Here is a 20,010-nt window from a genome sequence, read left to right on the forward strand (position 1 = left end):
AAGTGCTTCCAGGAATAAACTCCAGTTACGTGTTTCTTCCAGGAAGCAGTTTGAGTACTTTTTTATGATTCAATTGCATTATTATTAAGGATTAGTTTCAAAAACATTTTATTACAAAAAACGCTATTAATCATTTTAAAAACATTTTCAAACGAGCTATAAATGGATGATGTGGTTGGATGTTTTAGGGTCGAGACAAATGAATAATTGCTTTGATACAAATAAGTGTTTAATTGGCAGATAAAAAGTCAATGTAATTTTCTTTCAATTTTTATTTAATAATTTTGTTTTAATTAGTCTAAGGCATTTCATATTAAAAATTAAAAAAAAAAAATTTTAAGGAGTTTCGAAGCCATTGGTTACAAGATCCTTTTGCTACATACATAAAAACATCACGTTAAGAATTTATGGTTACTTGTTTAACGATAAATTCATACACATACTTGTTTGGTCTACCGTAAGTATTTTCAATACACAAACTCAAGAGAATACATTTTTGCCACCCTCTTGTGAATGTGATTTTTATATCCTTTCGATACTCCTAAGATAAAGAAGTTAAAATTAAATTAGGTGTGTAAATAATAGACTATGAGATTTTTATTTTTTATTTTTGTTTGTGAACAAAAATTGTCTTAATTTACTATATGATGTTTTGAAATCACTTTAAGCATGTTGTAAGCTATTGTCTGCTTGAGTTAATAAGACGCCTCACCAAAAAAGAGAGATTATTGTAAAGAGGCGATTACACTTTTGTCCACGTTTCAACATTCACAAATCACGCTACACATTATTGTAGACTTGGAGTTATACGGAGGATGAAAACAACCTTTGCCATTTCGACAAAACCTATCTCTATCAGTCTATCTCTTCTATTTGATTTTTGTCTCCAAAATGGATTCATTTCTTTCAAGAGACTACAATGCAAAAAACTTCTTTGATGCGATATTTGTGATTTCCGAATAAGATAAAGTTGAGAAAGATGAAGAAAAAGAGACAATTATTGGCAAGTACAATTGTTTGCATTAGGAAAAAAGTAGTTTAATTGGGGTTTTCGTGATGATTCAACATTTGCTGCAACTTACACACAGCAAGCCCTTGTTAGAGACTTCAATTCTTTTTACTGCTACTTTACTGGTGAAGTGATGTCATATCATATGAGTGAATTATATAAATTGGAGGGAAATAACAAGTGTTCTTTTTGTACTTTCATTATGGTGAGAATCTCTCAATACAAGGGAGTGGAGGAGTCAAAGGTTGTGCGATGTACCTTCTCATTTGGATTTTATTACGAGCGCAATTCTCACTTTACCATTTTAAGTACCGTGAAATTCGTATTTTGCTAGATTTAATTTTTTTTGTCTTACTTTCGTATCTAAAGTTACAATATGCTTTTAAAATCGTACTTCTGTTAGTTTATGGCTTATTTGGATGTGCTTTTAAAATGATTGAAAGTATTTTTAGAGAAAATGTTTTTAGGTTCCAAAAGTAGTTTAAGTGTTTTCTATAAGAAGCATAAGTTATGTGCTTTCTATAAAAAGCACATTTTAGGAAGCATTTTAAGTGTTTTTTTTTTTTTCAGGATTTACTAACATTTTCACTAAGGATTGTTTCCAAAAATATTTTCACCAAAAGCATTTTCAATCATTTTAAAAGCACATCTAAACGAGTTATTAGTTAATCTCTAGACAAGTTTTTCATTTTAAAAGCACATCCAAACGAGTTCTTAGTTAATTTCTAGACAAGTTTTTCGATAAACAATGACATGGTAGGCCTTTGGCCCACCACAAAAAAATTTAAAATCGTGAAAAAAGTTTGGGCGATAAAAACATCATAAATCTAAAAGAAAACTACAAAATTGAAAAATCTTTGCTTGCACTTTACAATCCCATCCTCTGTCTTTTATGGGTGGGCACAACATCCTCTGTCTTTTATGGGTTTGCTGGGTTTGTTGTTCAATTTTATATCAATTGAAATTTACTTTTTTTACTTCTTATCAATTCGAAATTTCATACCAAGTTACACTGACATTCCAAAGTTCCAAACTATTTAATTTCATACTTTTATTTTTAATATTAAACTACTTAAATTTCAATTGAAATCTACTATCAAACTACTTAAATTCAGCATTCAACATGCATGCAACAAAATATATATATATATATATATATATATATATATATTCGGTTCAATTTGGGATTTCCAAACCATGAATATGTAATCCCGATTCTCGTACCAAAAAGTTCTTGATCGATTCGGATATGTATCCCAAAAATTTATGTATTATCGTTTTAAAAAAATTTCGGTATGAGATCGGAATTTTTGGCTTGGTTTGATATTTTCGGAAAAAAATTTGGTAGCGGTTTGTCTAGAAACTGACGCTAGACGACAAAAGATCTGGCTGAAACCACTACCACCTAATTATATGTGTGTAATTAAGAGGCTAAATTTCCTTAACGTGATGACTACTTCACGGTGGCAGTCCAAATAAATCAAATGAAAGTCAAAAGAACACATGAGGAAGTGCACAAAAAGAAATGAAAATGTAAAAATCATTTTACTTCTTATTTTTTTTTTTTTTTTGGTTAGAAAAATCAATTTTCTTTTACTAACTATGGATGATAATTTAGATAACCAATATATTTTAGGAAGTCATAACAAAATACTCTCGGTACTATTTACTTTTAAAGAAAAATTACACTTTTACCTTTTACCTTTTACTTGTACTATTTACTCACATTCATTTGTCATTTTTCATTAAAACTAAAGTTTTTTTAGGCTTTTCATTAGTTTTTCTTATATTTTACACCTTGTTAGATTAGATGTAAGATTAGCCACTAACGGGGTTCAAACCCACACCGTCATGCAAGGGCTCAATATCATTCCACCACTGTAGTAAATGGTCACTTGCAGACTTTTTTGGTTGAGTAAATAAGTACTCGTTGGGAAATGACCGAAAGCGATTTAAGAGAACATGTTTTTGAGTTTCAAAAGCACTTGAAGTGCTTCCAGGAAGAAGTTCTAGTTATGTACTTTTTCCAGGAAGCTGTTTGAGTATTTTTTTAGGATTCAATTGCATTTTTATTTAGGATTAGTTTCAAAAACATTTTATCACAAAAAACGTTATTAATCATTTTAAAAACACTTCCAAACGAGCTTTAAAAACACTACAATGATGTGTAGTGTGATTTGTGAATATAGATATATCTATCTATATCTAATTTTGTTTTATTTAGGATTCAATTGCTCGAGTTAATAAGGCACCTCACCAAAAAAGATAGATTATTGTAAAGAGACGATTACACTTTTTGTCCACGTTTCAGCATTCACAAATCACGCTACACATCATTGTAGACTTGGAGTTATATGGAGGATGAAAACAAACCTTTGCCATTTCTACAAAACCTATCTCTATCAGTCTATCTCTTCCATTTGATTTTTGTCTCCAAAATTGATTCCTTTCTTTCGAGAGACTACAACGCAAAAAACTTATTTGATGCAATATTTGTAATTTCCTAATACACGAAAGTTGAGAAAGATGAAGAAAAAGAGACAATTATTGACAAGTACAATTGTTTGCATTGGGAAAAAAAGTAGTTTAATTGGGGTTTCCGTGATGATTCAACATTTGCTGCAACTTTACACAGGGCAAGCCCTTGGTAGAGACTTCAATTATTTTTAGTGCTACTTTACTGGTGGAGTGATGGCATATCATATGAGTGAATTATATAAATTGGAGGGAAATAACAAGTGTTCTTTTTGTACTTCTTTTATGGTGAGAATCTTTCAATACAAGGAGTGGAGGAGTCAAAGACTCTGCGATGTACCTTCTCATTTGGATTTTATTACGAGCGTAATTTTCACTTTACTAATTTAAGTATCGTGAAATTCATATTTTGTTAGGTTTAGTTTTTTTTGTTTCACTTTTATACACCTAAAATTGTGATTTGCTTTCAAAATCATATTTCTGTTAATTTAGTTAATCTCTAATCAAGTTTTTCGTTAAACAATGACCTGATAGGCCTTTAACCCACCACAAAAAAAAAAAATTTAAATCATGAAAAAAGTTTGGGCAATAAAAACATCATATATATAAAAGAAAACTACAAAATTTAAAAATCTTTGCTTGCACTTTACAATCCCATCCTCCTCCTCCTCCTGTCTTTTATGGGTGGGCACAACATCCGTTATCGGCCCTTTTTTTTTTTTTTTTTTTTTTTTCTTCTTCGAACAAACAATATTATTTATACTAAGTCAGCAATAACGTGGTTTAATTCGCCTTTAGTAAGAATTAAACCTAAGATTTGTCACTTACAAGTGAAGATGAATACACTAGACGGGAGTACTAAGTGAGTGACATATTTATGTTTCTTTTAGTAACATTTTTTTATATTAACTTTAAATTTTTTGGTGAGCCAAAGACTTGCCACATCATTGTTTAACGGAAAACTTAACAACTAAACTGAAGGAAGTATAATTTTGAGAGCAAATCGTAACTTTAAGTATAAAAGTGAGATAAAAAATAAGAATATCAAATGTGAATTATACGAATACTTGAACGGAGTAAAATAATAATTATCCTAAAATTTATCATCAAGCAGGCGCCACACTCCATAATTCCACGTGGCAGAATATAATTGCAGGAGTACCTAACTCTCCCTCTACCCTCAACAACTCTTCAGAAATACCCACCCCGACGCGTTCGCCAAAACGCCTCCCTTTCCCTGCACCCAGCTTCGGATCCGAACCACCCAGCTTCGGCTGCCGAACCTCAGTTTTGTCCCTCGGTTCGTTGAAAATTTCGCAGTATTTCGATCACTCTCTCTCTCTCTCTCTCTCTCTCTCTCCCTCTTCCCTTTCTCTCTCCCTATCTGAAGCTGAAAGACACAGTCCTCTCTCTCTCCGATTCGAACCCTAACGCTTCTCAATCTGACAGTCTCGGAGGATCAGCTTCCAGCTTCAATGGCGGCCGCGCAGCGTCACTGTGAGTTTCCCCATTTTTTTCTATCAAAAAACCCTAATTTTCTCTCCGCACGAACCATCTCTGCTGGTAATTCAAATCTAAGCTAGGGTTTTGGCATGCCATGGCTGGGCAGCTCCGTCTGCTTGTACAGTTGAAGTGTCGGTGCTTTGCTTTCGATCTTATCTGTTTTTGCTATAAATGTGGCTTTAGCATTCCTTTTGGTTGCTCATAAATGGACCGGAAAGGAAAGAATTAACAACTCAAATTTTAAAACTTTCTGTTAGTTTTTAAAATTTAATTTATTACAATGAAGCATTTTGGCTGGATTAGTTTTGTGTGGTTTCGTAGAGAAATTCCGGGAAGTTTCGTTCTTTTGCCTGCTACTTGCATTATAGCCAGCCAATTGGAGCAACAGGTTATAGTGTCAGATTTGGGTTGGGTTGATGGATTTCACATATCTGACTGCCTCCGGTTTTCCCCACTTGACGATTTTTTCGAGTGAGGTGCTCAAGAGGGCAGGGAACACTGTCGATTGTATATTCCTTTTCACTTGTTTGTATGACTGTTGTTTCTGTGAAACTGTCTTTTATTTTAGTTAATGCTTTAATGTGTTATCATAGGATACACAGGTTTGTGTTGTTTACATATAGGTTTGAAATCATTGCTGGATAGCAGTCCATTTCCCCACCATTAAATTTACTTGAGAGTGGGTGAACTTTATTGACCTACCTCACGGTGTAGTTTGTTAGATTGACCAATATTTATAGGAGTGTAATGTAATGAGCAAACCATATGAACTTGTCATGGAATTGAAGCCGAGTTTTCTCAATACAAATATACATGCACAAGATAATAGAGTATTCTGAAAAGGGTCCATATATTGCAGTCCTATAGTGCAACTTAATCAAACCATATGAATTAGAGATCTACCAAATATCGGTTCTGGTATTTTGATTGGGAATTTTTTTAACAGGAATTATCGTGATGGATATCTGATAGCTGTTATTTTGCCTCTAATACATGATGTACTTGATGTGTGCCTAACCGTCACATGGTTATATTCAGGATAAGTAGTTTGGGCGGGGAACATGGCAGTTGGATTGGCACTAAATTATATTGGAAAAAGGTGTGTTTCTGAATGGGATTTTGTTTGGTCGAACTTAATATGATTTTCTGGTATCTTAGAATTGTTGGAATATGGTAGCTCTGAACTCTATTCATATTTTTTGTAGGTAGTATTTTTCTTAAAAGAACATTAGCTGCTGCAAATTTGTGGCTGGATTATCTATGCCTGGAAACGAAGTTGGAGACAGGGTCCATAATTTCTTTGGCCAAGAGAACTTGTCACAGGGTCAGCATCATCCTCAGGCTGTTGACGGGAACTGGCCAGGACTTAGCAACAACCTGTGGGTTGGGGGCCAGAGACAAAGTGGAGCTCCTGTTAATTCAAGTTTAAAGAATTATAATGTACTGCAACCAGGTACTAGTCATTTAACTTCTTGATTACTATAAGGTTGTAATGGTTTTTGTGTTGCCTGAGCCATCACCTCTTTCTAAACATCTCTATTCTTTTATTACGAACAGATTCGGAGAGAGGGCATGGGGGTCAGCCGTACCATGTGCCTCATGGTTTGAATTTTATGCAATCAAATGTGAGACCCGAGTTTGGCAGAGCTCAGTATCAAAATCAACAGGCTAACCTGAATGGCTATGCTCATGGGCACCAGATGTTTAGAGCAAGGCAGAATGAAGCTAACTTTTCGGGTGTGGATTCAGAATCTGATCGGCAAAATTTAACATCTAGAGGCTTGCCGGTACATGAATCACAGAGAGGAAGTGGCCCTGAGCATAAGAGTAATTCGGTGAGATTAGAAGCTTCAGAATCCCCAATTGGTTTTGATTTTTTCGGTGGTCAAGAGCACATGAATGGTCCACATCCCGGCATGATGCAGTCTTTGCCTAGGCAGCAATCAGGGATTAGTGACATGCAGCAGTTACAGCGACAGGTTATGTTCTCACAAATTCAAGAATTTCAAAGGCAGCAACAACTTCAGCAACTAGAAAGGCAACAGGTTTTTGCAAATCAGGCTTCCTCCATTACAAAACAGGCTGCTGGTAACCACTCACCAGCTCTGATCAATGGTGTTCCCATCAATGAGCCATCTAACAATCAATGGCCACCTGATCTTCTGGCTGGTAACACAAACTGGCTACAGCGTGGTGCTTCTCCTGTTATTCAGGGTGCCTCTAGTGGACATGCATTGACCCCTGAACAAGCCCACTCACTACGCATGATGGGTTTTGTTCCTCAACATGCTGATCAATCTCTGTATGGGGTTCCAGTTACTAGCACAAGTGGCTCAACAGGTTCATATCCTCATGTTCAAATGGATAGATCGGCAATGCAGCAGATGTCGGCAAGTAATAATTCCTTTCCAGGTAATCAATATTCTGCATTTCCAGATCAGGTTAGCATGCAAGATGGATCTCGGATTTCTAGACAGGATTTTCAAGGCAGGAGTATGCCTGGGCCTATTGCTGCTGAAGGTTTGAATAATGGGTTTAATTTGGAGAACTTGAATCAAGGAAATCCCCATCAAAGAAATGAACCCGTGGAAGAATTCCAAGGGAGGCCACAACTAGTTGGATTTTCAGAACCATTGCAAGAGAAAGCAGTAACACAAGTTGCACCCGCACAGAGCGTGGCTACACTAGATCCAACTGAGGAAAAGATTTTGTTTGGTTCGGATGACAATCTATGGGATGCCTTTGGCAGCAGCACAGATGTGGGAATGGGAGGTTCCACTGTGTTGGATGGCACGGAAAGTTTTGGAGGACTTCCTTCTCTGCAAAGTGGGAGTTGGAGTGCTCTTATGCAATCTGCAGTAGCAGAAACTTCTAGTGCTGATATAGGGCTACAAGAGTGGTGTCCTCCAAGTTTTGGAAATCAAGAACCTCCAATTGTGAATCAGCAGCGCTCAAATGTTGGTAATACTCGCAAACAACAATCTGGTTGGGCTGGTAACAACTTGCACTCTTCCTCCGACTTGAATTCTAGAGCTTCTCCACACTCTGCTGATGCCCATAGGACGAATACGACTGCTAGTTTTTCTAATGTTCAGGGATTTCAGCAACCAGGACCCAAAACTTCGCATGAACGAGGTGAGGTCTTTCAGAATGATTCTCCTCAGAGATTTGTTCATCAGGTTCCTGAACAAGGAAGTAAATGGTTGGATAACAGTCCTCTACAAAAGCCGCCTGTAGAAGGTAGTCATTCATCAGGTACAGAAATAAATGCAAATAGCATTTCAGGTTCCTGGAACCGTCAACAAAGCATTTCGTCAAATAATGGTGATGGCCAGCCGTTCAATATGTTAAATGGTAGGAAATTTATGGAATCTATGCCAACAGATATGGGTAATAATCTCAAAAGTCATGGGAATCAAATTTTATCACGATCAATACCAGGTGGTGATCGTAAGAGAGGCATCCATGAGGAAATGAGCCATGCTGCTGGTATATGGAAGGCTGATTCTGTTCAGAATTCAAATTCTGAAATGGAGCATGCAAAATATCCCTTTGGAAGTCCACAGATGAATAGAGTGGGTTCAGCCACAAACAATTTAGGGAAATCAAATTCCAGCAGTGCAAGAGTCAACCACGAAAGCCAGAAACAACTCACAAACAATCATGAATTCTGGAAATCAGTTGATTCTCAAATGAACTCTCAGGGAAATGAGGTTGAGAGGAAAAACCAGCATCATCTGGATAAGAATCATCTAGTCTTGGAGTCATCAGGGAACAATGGCTTAGAGAAGAGAGCAGTTGAGATGCATGATATGGAGAATGTGAATAGAAAAGAGAATTCTAATGATACTTTTTTCTCTAATGCACACCACCCTGCTCCAATTGGTGGTTTGAAGGAAACTGTTGCCTCTGATGCTGGTGATTCATTTGCTTTTCCGGGAAGTAAACAAAAATCATCTAGTAATGCTGCTCGAAGACCCCCTGCAACTCGCAAGTTTCAGTATCATCCAATGGGGGATGTGGATGTTGAAGTGGAACCATCTTATGGGAAAAAACATGTGACACATTATTCGCAAGCTATGTCCCAGAATGTACCTCCAGGTTTTAAAAGTTACAACCAAGGGGGGCAGTCAAACTTTATTGGTCACACTGATAGAAGTTCTATGGAAATTGAGAAGGTGATCAATTGTATTTTTTTTTTTTTTTATATCTTTGAGATTGATGCCAGAGTTTTTAGTTTTGATTTTCTTGATTCATCTATATGTTTTTGCTTTAGGTCTTCTTATTTGATTTTCTTTCTTTCGTAATCCTAAAATTAAAGTTTAGTTGACATTTTCTACCCACTTGTGCGTTTACCTGGTTGTCAGGGTGATGCAAAACATTTAGATGAGACACCTTCCAAAAATTTGCTTCCAGGTTTTGTACCAAGCACGTCTACTCCCTTTGACAGATTCCCTGGTAGTAATGCCCCAATTAAGGCTGCGCCATCAAGGTAATTGAATAATTTTATCTTTGCTACCATTCTTATTTTTGCTTTAGTTGAATACTGCATATGTACAATGCATATATAGATAGATTTGCTTGATGATACAAGGCTTTAATATTTTCAATTCCTTGCAGTCAACATATGCTTGAGCTACTTCACAAGGTGGACCAACCAAGGGAGGGTGGCAATGCCACACACTTCACCTCTTCGGATCACAACACATCATCAGAGATGCCTGAAGTGGAAACTTCTGATGGATCTGTAGGTCAAATACAGAGAAAACAGTCATCTGTTTCTCAAGGTTATGGTTTACAGCTGGCTCCTCCATCTCAACGTACTCCAATTGCAGATCATACCTCATCTTCTCAGTTCTCTTCACAAGCAGTTGTCAGTTCATCCCCTGTCCATTCTGAGATAGGAGAAAAGGGTCGTACATGGTTGGCCTCGGCAGCATCTGCCCCGTCCTTGCCTTCTTCCCGTGAAGCATCTCAAGGTGAATTTAGAAACAATCTCTCTGGTACCTCAGGACAGATAGGGAAAAAGGCTTCACCGTACAATATTCAGGGAAGTTTTCCTACAGCTTTCAAATCTGGTTTTCCTCTTTCAAGAAGTCAACTAGAAAATCAGCACATGATTGGTTCAAGTGGACAAGCAACAGCAAGCCAGTCTGTGAACATACCTTTTGATAGACATGCTTTCCGATCGAAACAAATGGGTGATTCTCGTGACATATCTCAAACTAGCCAATCTGCCCTGCCATCAGTGCCAGATTTGTCTGGAAATACTTCGCAGAATAACCTTGCCTCTGCTTTTGCAGAGTCATCACATCTGAATGTTGCTGATCAATCCGGTTCACATGTTGCTGCCCTGAAAATCCCTGGATCAGATGTTCTGCCAGGCTCTCAGCCTTCTGTTGCATCGGGTATGTCCCATCAAGGTGCCATGTTTCAAGGGTTGACTAATGCATGGACCAGTGTTCCATTTCAGCAACCTTTTGTAAGTGCTGAATCACCAAAGCTCAATGAGCAAGATACCCGGGAAAGAGGGCATGGCTTGTCTGCCTTTGGTGCATATTCTTCGAACATGCAAAGCTTTGTTGGGAAAGAGCAACCATCCAATCTAAGTACTAGGCAACAAGCGTCACCTGAGAACATTCAGAATGCCCAAAATATCAATGTCTCGCAGGCAAAAGAATCCATTGCAAATAATTTGTCAAGCTCTGTTGCTACCCAGAGAGATATTGAAGCTTTCGGTCGCTCTTTAAGACCAAATAACAGTTTGGATCAAAGTTATTCCTTGCTGGACCAAGTGCAGGCTATGAAAAGTAAAGACGTTGATGGAAATGATCAGAGTGTGAAGAAGTTGAAAGGTGCAGATTCTGGTGTGGAGACTCAGCAGGTGAGTCCCCTGGGAGGATCACAACCACCTTATGGATATAATAGTATGGTAGGAGATTCATCAGCTGATCATACTTTAGTTCCCTCTGGAGATCCTAACATGCTTAGCTTTTCATCCAAGCTTGGGGATACTCGAAATTCAAATGCATCTAGTCACAATATGTTTGCTTTTAATCAGAAGAATTCCCAGAATTTCTCTAGTAGTAATGCATCTTCTCTTAGAGGTGAACAGTCTCAAGTTAGCCCCCAGATGGCACCATCCTGGTTTGAACAGTATGGAACCTTTAAGAATGGGCAAATATTTCCAATGCATGATACACTGAGAACCACTATGAAGGCTATGGGACAACCTTCAGTTGCTGGAAGGGCAGGTGATGATCTGCATCCTTCGGAATCAATGGAGCAAGCAAGTGCTGCTTCTGATGCTAGTAAGCTTGTTACCACCCCGCAGAGTTCAGCTCCCGTACCTATTCCCAGGGAGCAATCACCTTCACCTCATTTATCGCATTCTGATGTAGCTGATCAAAGTTTAATTGTTGAGAGACCAATGAAGCGTAAAAGTGCTACATCTGAACTCTCACCCTGGCATAAAGAGCTGACTGAGCTTCCCCAAAGGCTTCTGAATATCAGGTGGGTTGCTTGACCCTCTGCTCGATAATTAAAGATGCTCCATTTTAACTTTAGTTTCTTTGTTATTTTTATGTTTCAGGGAAAAATATTAATATTTTTTTCTTTCATGAATTTCTAACATATGGAAGGTTTATACTTACAGTGCAGCTGAAGCAGACTGGGCTCGCTCAACAAACCGACTGGTTGAGAAGGTTCGTTTCAAGTTCACCCACTAAGCTCACAATTAAGCTTTAATGTACTGTAATTCTATTTGAGAGTTCTAATTTCTAATTGCTTCATATTGGGTTGATAGGTGGAAGATGAAACTGAAATAACTGAAGATGGACCGCCAATACTTAGGTCCAAAAGAAGGATAGTCTTGACTACACAGCTTATGCAGCAACTGCTTCGCCCTCCTTCTGCAGCAGTTCTTTCTGCAGATGCTAGCTCATGCTATGGGAGTGTGGCTTACCTTGCATCTAGATTATCCCTGGGTGATGCTTGCAGTGCAATCTCCTGCTCTGGAAGTGATGCTCAAACTCCATTGCCTCTTGACAATATAAACCTGTAAGAGTTGTTTAAAATTTATGTAAAGTTTTCCATTAAGGCAATGAATTGATGATTGGTGGATTTTGCATTATTCATTGCATTCTAACATTCAGTCTTTCATTATATGGTTTATAGTTTGCCGGAGAAGCTTAGAACACACAAGAAAATCGACAATCAAAACTACTCAAAAGTTGTGGAAGACTTTATTGATAAAGCAAGGAGGCTGGAAAATGATTTGTTGAGGTAGCCTCCACAACCTTTTCCTTTCCTTCACGCCTCTGTATTTTATTACTAGTTTTGACATTGTAGTTAACTTTAATCTCTATGTTAGATACTAAATATTATCATCTTATCGTTCTTATGTATGCTCTCTCTCTCTCATACTCTGGTGTAATCTTCCATTCATGCAGACTGGACAAGGGAAGCTCAATCTTAGACTTGAGAGTGGAAAGCCAGGATCTTGAGAAGTTTTCTGTCATCAATCGTTTTGCTAAGTTTCATGGGCGGGCACAAGGTGAGGGGCCGGAGGCCTCATCGTCTTCTGATGCTCAAAAATCCGGTCCCCAGAAATATGTTACCGCACTTCCAGTGCCTAGAAATCTGCCAGACAGGGTACAATGTCTTTCACTTTGATTATTAATTTATTATTTTTCCCTCAGCCATTTGTCTCCACCTCCCTTGTGATCCTCTTGTCAATTATCTTTCAACTTATTTATTGGGACATGGTTCACAACAGCAGTTGCACAAATTGGAATGTAGGAGAAGAATGAATTCTAGATTGTCTCCTTTAATAGCAAAGGAGACTTTTAGTTCTTTTCACTATGGGCCATTGACGCCATTTTTAAGAAATATAAGATGGTCTCTGTATACTCTGAAAGTTTAGAAAGGAACTGCGATGCCCCATCAATTTTTTGGCTAAGGGGGGGAGGATAGAACCGCAGTCCCATTACTCAAAATTGTACACACTTCTATAATTCATGTAATCATGTATTCTCGTTCATAATCCTAAGCCTGTGAAATCCATTGATTGAGGTCTTACAACTGGGATTTATGAGAAGAGGGACTCTGTGGTCTTAAGTTCTGAAATCAGTTGAGAAATTTTGCCTTGATTTTGGTTCAGTTGTGTAAAAGTCAATGGGCAGTTATTTTTCTTGGTAGTTTATGACATCCACAGGAGGCTTAGTAAAATGGGGTAGTTGAAATTCTGCTGCACCGCTCTCGTGCTACTAGTTTGAGTGTCAAAAGATTACAATGGTGTCTGGTTGTTATCCTTTGATCAGTTGTATCATGAAATTCACTTCTAACGGTGAAACAACTCCAGAAGAAAGTTTGAAGCACCGTTTAAGCTCTTTATTAATATGTTAGCTTTGTGTACTGCATACATTATGTTGGTTTCTTCTTTTGTTTTTCTTTCATGGCTGATTTTCGCACTCCCATTTTCTTCGCGTGCACTCCTCCCTACATTTCTACCCTTTGGATTGAATAAATGAAATGAGAATCAGGGGACAAAAACAAGGGGAGTAGTGCAGTTGGAGAAAATGGAAGTGTGAAAATCACCACCCTTTGGAAACGTGGCCTTTCTTTACTAGATGTTTTGCTTCCTTTATCCTTTCATGTGTGTTTTAGCACTTTTAGAGACTTCGGCATACTCAACGTCCGCCATTTTTGAAAATACTGTAAGCAAAGTATCGTGCTTGCTGAGTTGAGACTGGTCCATTTTGTACTTGTTCTATCAGTTTGTGTGTTAAGCATTTGTTATTGCATAATGTTGAAACCCTCGAGGGGACCTCAAGGGAACTGTGCATGTGTGGAGTGTGACTCATTGCTAGGCGAGCATTGGCCTGAAAGGATTCTTACTTGTATCGTTGAATGGTATGCTATGTGACATTCAGTGTACCGTGAGTATATTCTTGAAGTTTGTAGGATAATTCTAGCTGAATTTTAAGCTTTGGATGAATATTTTGATATTTTTCGAAGGATATATGTGTTCGAACATGCATCTGGAAATGTGTCTTGTTATGGTGTATCCAACTTAAACTTTACCAAATATATGTTATTTTGACTCGCTGCTTGGAGAAGAAAGGGATGCATATTGCCTGGAGGCTTGGAGCATGTTTCAGGAGTGCTTCGCCACCCGTGGGTTGACGGGTTGTTGGAGCTCCAAAGCATGACCAATAAGAAAATACTTCTTTCACTATGAACTAACAGTTATATTTACCAAATTCCTTCACCTTTGACGGCCATTAGCCGGAAAAAAGAGGCTACACTCGACTGAAAATTGCAGTACGGCATTCCAAGCACCGGTTCTCAGGCAATTCCGAGTGAAAAGACCGAGACCAAACCAGTGAAGTTGCAAAAACTATTACGCCAAGGATCGGTATTGCAATCGACCTGCACTGAATTTCATCCTGTAGCCCTTTCTGCCCTTTGGCGACGGTTCTTTCTTTTCCTTCGGGTTTTTGGGGGCCGCTGAGACTTGCAAAATCGAGCGTCTGCGTATTTCTTCACTTGCAAGTAACGACGGACACTTCGGAGGAGCATCAAAACTTAACCCTAGCAGTTTAAGAGAGCTTGACATGCACTCCCTTCTCAACTTCCGCAAATATATCAACCAAGCATATTACTTGGTAGGGGAAAATTGTGTTTTTCTTGTCACATTAAAGGTTCCAAAACTCATACAGTTACCATCTCAATTCCGATTTATGTAAATTCACAAGCATCTCATATGAACCACCACAAGGTGACCAGTGGTTGAAAACGAATTTTAGGTCCGTATTTCACATACCATATCTTTGGTTCGATTCATGGCGCAAGTAGTCATACGATGATGGTCAATGGGCTAAAATGTCTATATGTATCTTCCCAAACCTTGAAAAGGATGGACTGCTTGAATTCTACTCGAATTCTATATAACGAACAACTTTGATGAGAATTCCTCCCCAGTCAAAATTGTTTTCAAATCCAACTCCTCGTCAAATCAATTATAAAATGTCAATTTTGGTTGATCTTCCAAACAAAATTTTTGTTTAGGCTCTGTTTGAGTGAACCGTGTTTTCCTTTTAGTTTGGGTCCGTATACATTAACAGAAAAACCAAACACGACCTAATAATTTCTCTGTTTTCCTCTTCACATCCAACGTTCCAAAACTCGCGCGAGAGCCAGAGATCCATCAGATCACTCGCCGAGAGAGAAAAGAGAGATGTCATCGACGGTGAACGACCCGCGCCAGCCCTCCGCGGCGAAGCGCTACGTGCCGTCCGCCGTGCCGCCGCAAGATCTTCCAGTGGATTACTCCGGTCTCATCGCCGTCGTCTTCGGCATCGCCGGCGTCATGTTCCGCGTCCGTACTCTCTCTTTCTCTCGATTGCAATTTTGCTACTTTTGATTGGAATTTGCTGATGTTTGAGGTGTGATTAATTATTTGAATGCATGAATTTGCAGTACAAGTTGTGTTCTTGGGTTGCGATTATATTCTGTGCTCAATCGCTGGTGAACATGAAGAACTTGGAGAACGACCTCAAACAGATCTCCATGGCCATGATGTAAGTTCACAATTTACTTTTTACTTAATTATTAAATTTTCCTTGTAATTTCTGCATGATTACCGATTTACCAAAGCATTTGAGATTTGGAAGTTGTAAATTTCAGCTTTAGCTGAAAAGGAATGACTCTCAGCATGTTTGGAAGTGCTAAATCGCTTTTCAGATAAACAGAAGCGCCTCTGACAACGTTTTACTGTAAAAGTTAAAATGCTTTTGAGTTAGAAGAACCCTGGAAGTGCTTTCTAGAAAACCACCTACTTCATGAAGCACGTGGAATTTTATTAAATTTTTTTACTTGCATTGCATCTAATAGAAGCGTTTTCAGTAAAAGCGCTTATGGTCGGAAGTGCTTTCGAAAGAAGTAATCCCAAACGGGTGTTGTGTTAGGCTTAAGACTTAAGTGCTACTTGTATTCACCATAATTTATGGGCTGATTTTATTATTCTTGAATGGATGTGATGCGATTGTGAATTTTGTCATGTGTTTTGTTCTAAGATCTTTCCTGTTTCATATGTTTTGTCTGACATACCAGGTTTGCTATTATGGGATTGGTAACCAACTACTTCGGACCTGCTCGACCAGGGACACAAAAGAGTTGAAACTTGTTGAAAGAGAATTGAGATGTAATGCTAAGCAGTTTCGCTTTATCCGATTATCGTTTTGTTTTTCCTAGATGGAAACTGTCGTTTAAGTTTGATGCCATCAATTTTAAGGGATAGTGTGCTTCTTATATCAATTCAATTGAAGTTTTTAGTTATTTCTTGATCTGCAGTCAATCTCTCTTTTGTTGCTTTTTCATGCTAATGTTCCTTTCGATCTCAATGAGCTGGGCTATATATAGGCTAAGAGCCGTACTATGGTGAAACTGGTTCCGACAGGGCTCCTAATAGCAGATGAATTATGTAAAACTAACTGGCAGTTTATGTTTTGGGAATGCATTACATTGTAGCAGAATTGGCTTAGGGATGCATATTCGTCAAACCATTCTATTGTTTGGAATTGTCTGCATATTTTCAATGCTATATCATCATATACTTTGGGATTATAAAGATATGTAGAATCATGATTCCAATCTCTGGACGTATTTCGTTTATTTTTTTACAATATGTATCAGGTGACAGTGATAAGTTCCTCAACTGTTATAAAACGTGGTTGTCACAAATCTTATAGCAGTGGAAGGTGTGGCTGGCCTTCTGTTATATAGTTCTTGTTTTTATGTTTTTCTTTTTGTTTTTTTGCACTTTATTGGATGATAGTTTATAGCCAATCATTCTTGTACTATAAAACAGTTCTCTTCCTTTTGTGCCAAATCTTGCATTTGATTCAACATGGAATGTTATGGGCCCCTAGGATGCATGGACACGGGACACGTTAAATTTCTAAAAATGAAGACACGATACGTTAGGGATACGGTAATTAAAAATATAAATAAATAAATCTAAAATATTATAAAATAAGCATTCAAATTTATTACTCAAGTTCAAATTTATTTCAATAAACTTCAAACAACTAGAAAGATAGTCCATCCAATAAGCAATTAGTCTTCAAACTTTGAAAAATTAAAATGAACAGTTTTCGAAAAAATTAAAAAAACATATAAACAATAAGAGCTCAATCCACTTCAGAATAATATATTATAATATACAAAATACAATATTATTATCATTATCATATACAAAAAGTTAAAAACAGAGATCAAAAGGCAAAAGGCTTTTAGTTTCAGAGATGAGAAAAGCAAAGCAGAAGGGGCTTGTAGTTTCAGAGATGGGTTTTACCTCGGGGAATCAGTTAAGCTTTGAATATTTCAATGATCAGTGAAGCAGAGGAGTAAGCTTCGAATAGCTCTCACCAGCTGTTGCAGACGGAGACGACAGAGACGACGGAGTACTTGCAGACGACGGTCAAGCACGATTCTGATTTCTGAGGTTCGAGCGAGTTAAATAGGTAAATCCGAATTTTAATTTAGCTAATTTCAATCAAGCACGATTCTGATCATCCTCCGATTTTAGTTGAAACGTATCTGAAAAGTGGGATACCCGTATCTCCACAGTACGATACGCGTATCTCATTGTTCAACAACGTATCCCTTCACTCCGATACGTATCGGGCGCGTATCCATGCGTATCTTATGCGTATCCGTATCCGTATCCTCACGTATCAGATACGGGATACGCTGGTTTTCCCCCGTGTCCGTGAATTTTGAGCTTTCAACATATTTTTCTGCAGAAAATCTGGAAGAGAAAATCTTTATCAAAGATGAATGACTGCTATTAAGTATTATTTATGTTCTTTCATGCAAAGATGATGTTGGTTTTTCGCATAACCAACGACGAAAATGGATGAATGCTACTTTGAAAACTAATATATATTCCTGAAAATATTGCAATGCTTACTGGAGCAGTCTTTCACTTTGAGGTTGTATACATAGAGGAATGAAATATTTTCTTCGTCCTCGCTTTTACTTGTGAGTTACTTTTCTGGGAAGAATTTTAGAGAGAGAGTGTGTGGAGATGGAACACAGACAGCTAACTTCCTCCAATCTGGAAAGACCAGATCAAGAAAAGGCTACCCATGTTGTACTTGTTTCATACCCTATACAGGGACATGTTGCACCATTCATAAAGTTGTCGTATCAACTTGCCAGTCGTGGAATAAAGGTCACACTTGTGGTAACAGAGTTTTTACATGCACGTCTGATGGCTTCCCAGCCGGAGTTGGATGGCGAGCAGTGTGATCAGGTCAGCCTTGTCGCTGTACCTGATGGGTTACCAGAAGAAGATCCGCGAAGTGATGAACGCAAAGTGGGTGAGAGTATATTCAAAGTTATGCCTGGCCATCTGAAGAATTTGTTAAACAAGGCCAACCTGGAGGGTAATCAGGTGACCTGTATCATAGCTGATGCAATTTTCGGTTGGGCTTTAGAGTTTGCTGAGAAAAGGGAGATTAAGTTGGCGATGTTCTGGCCATCTACACCTGGAGGTTTGGCCTTGGCACTCAGCATTCCGAAGCTGATTGAGGCCGGGATTATAGACTCCAACGGTATGTAATTAAGTCTTTCAAGGCTTGAACTACATATATTTTAGCCTTTCTACTGTTGGCTAAAGTAGAGAACTAATTTTGTGATGTATTTGAAAATTGACTTCACAGGAACTCCAACACCAACAATGAAAGGGAATAAGGTTCAACTGTTACCGGACCTGCCACCGCTGATTGATGGTGATTTGGTGTGGAGCTATCCTGGAAACCAGATTGCGCAGAAGATGATATTCCAGAGCTTATTTTCCATTCAACAGAACTTAGAAAAATGCTGCTGGATTCTGTGTAACTGGTTTCATGAGCTCAACCCCCTGTTGGTGATACAATCCCAAACATTCTCCCACTCGGTCCATTGCTTGCAAATGGAAAACCTGCCGGGACCTTCTGGCCGGAGGACTCTACTTGCTTAAGCTGGCTGGACAGACAACCTCCCAGATCAGTTATTTATGTTGCATTTGGCAGCATTGCCAAACACAGCCAGCACCAAATTGATGAATTAGCTCTCGGCCTTGAACTTCTTGGCCGGCCATTCTTATGGGTTAACCGATCAGCCCTCACCAGCGGCTCTTCTTCCAAATTCCCAGACGGGTACGAAAAGAGAATACCGGTGAGTCATGGAAAGATGGTTCCCTGGGCGCCTCAGGAGAAGGTTTTGGCTCACCCATCTGTTGCTTGTTTCTTAAGTCATTGTGGGTGGAACTCAACCATGGATGGCATCAGCACGGGCGTCCCAATCCTGTGTTGGCCGAATTTTGCGGATCAGTTTTACAACCGGAGTTGCATCTGCGACGGCTACAAAGTCGGATTATGTTTGAACCCGGATGAGTATGGGATTGTTACAAGGCATGAAATCAGAAGAAAATTGGAAAATTTGATTGCTGACGAGGGCATAAGAGGAAATTCAATGAGGCTCAAGGAAATGGCTGAAGAGAGTTTGAGGAAGGGAGGATCTTCTGCAAAGAATTTGGAAAGCTTCATTGAACAAATCAAGCAATGAGGCATATTAACATATTAACCCAATGTTAGAGCATTGAACATCTGCATCTGACGTCTTGAGTTCGATTCTCCCCCTTCTTCAATACCGATGGTAAAAAAATAAAATAAAAAATAAAACAAAACCTAATCTTGGTCTCTGTTAAAAATGCATCCTTCAGCCTTACTTGGCTGCCTTTATTATTAAAAAATAAATTATCAAATGGGATATTGTTTTAGACACATAAAATTAATGTCATTGTTAACGCGCTCTCAAATTTCACATATAAAGGTCCGGTGTAATTGTATTAGTGTAAGTAAGATATTAGTTTTGTGTATCTGAATAGTGTTCGCATGTTGTGGTGCTAATAAGATATTTTGTGTATCTAGAGAGTACAATTTGTATTGTATTGTATGACACTGGTACACTAC

The 20,010-nt window shown here is 38.2% G+C and overlaps 3 protein-coding genes across 3 annotated transcripts; all 3 read left to right on the top strand.

Annotated features, from left to right (window-relative positions):
- The first annotated feature begins 4,904 nt into the window (after positions 1-4,904).
- Positions 4,905-13,031, top strand: LOC137710361 (uncharacterized). The gene is made up of 10 exons (XM_068449315.2): positions 4,905-4,981; positions 6,026-6,086; positions 6,193-6,440; positions 6,545-9,165; positions 9,355-9,479; positions 9,608-11,500; positions 11,643-11,691; positions 11,793-12,046; positions 12,164-12,271; positions 12,439-13,031. The coding sequence occupies exons 3-10, from the start codon at positions 6,248-6,250 to the stop codon at positions 12,659-12,661; spliced, it is 5,466 nt and encodes a 1,821-aa protein (XP_068305416.2). The 5' UTR covers positions 4,905-4,981; positions 6,026-6,086; positions 6,193-6,247; the 3' UTR covers positions 12,662-13,031.
- A 2,008-nt stretch (positions 13,032-15,039) lies between these two features.
- LOC137710849 (protein Asterix) lies at positions 15,040-16,327 on the top strand. The gene is made up of 3 exons (XM_068449991.2): positions 15,040-15,368; positions 15,470-15,570; positions 16,103-16,327. The coding sequence occupies exons 1-3, from the start codon at positions 15,228-15,230 to the stop codon at positions 16,167-16,169; spliced, it is 309 nt and encodes a 102-aa protein (XP_068306092.1). The 5' UTR covers positions 15,040-15,227; the 3' UTR covers positions 16,170-16,327.
- Positions 16,328-17,934: 1,607 nt separating this feature from the next.
- LOC137710848 (UDP-glycosyltransferase 83A1) lies at positions 17,935-19,802 on the top strand. The gene is given in 3 exon segments (XM_068449990.2): positions 17,935-18,609; positions 18,718-18,915; positions 18,918-19,802. Coding segments are annotated over 3 exon segments (1,413 nt in total). The 5' UTR covers positions 17,935-18,080; the 3' UTR covers positions 19,604-19,802.
- The last annotated feature ends 208 nt before the right edge of the window (positions 19,803-20,010 follow it).

This window comes from Pyrus communis, chromosome 6 (assembly GCF_041283825.1).
Source record: "Pyrus communis isolate YQ-2024b chromosome 6, ASM4128382v1, whole genome shotgun sequence".
In the NCBI taxonomy this organism is placed as follows: domain Eukaryota; kingdom Viridiplantae; phylum Streptophyta; class Magnoliopsida; order Rosales; family Rosaceae; genus Pyrus; species Pyrus communis.

What these genes read in the sequence shown, in the direction of transcription:
- LOC137710361 (XM_068449315.2), top strand. Translation starts at nt 6,248, where the DNA reads ATGCCTGGAAACGAAGTTGGAGACAGGGTCCATAATTTCTTTGGCCAA. An exon ending in TTATAATGTACTGCAACCAG is followed by an intron (nt 6,441 to 6,544) that starts GTACTAGTCATT and finishes TATTACGAACAG; the next exon opens with ATTCGGAGAGAGGGCATGGG. An exon ending in CAAAGGCTTCTGAATATCAG is followed by an intron (nt 11,501 to 11,642) that starts GTGGGTTGCTTG and finishes TTATACTTACAG; the next exon opens with TGCAGCTGAAGCAGACTGGG.
- LOC137710849 (XM_068449991.2), top strand. Translation starts at nt 15,228, where the DNA reads ATGTCATCGACGGTGAACGACCCGCGCCAGCCCTCCGCGGCGAAGCGC. An exon ending in TCGCCGGCGTCATGTTCCGC is followed by an intron (nt 15,369 to 15,469) that starts GTCCGTACTCTC and finishes ATGAATTTGCAG; the next exon opens with TACAAGTTGTGTTCTTGGGT. An exon ending in CAGATCTCCATGGCCATGAT is followed by an intron (nt 15,571 to 16,102) that starts GTAAGTTCACAA and finishes CTGACATACCAG; the next exon opens with GTTTGCTATTATGGGATTGG.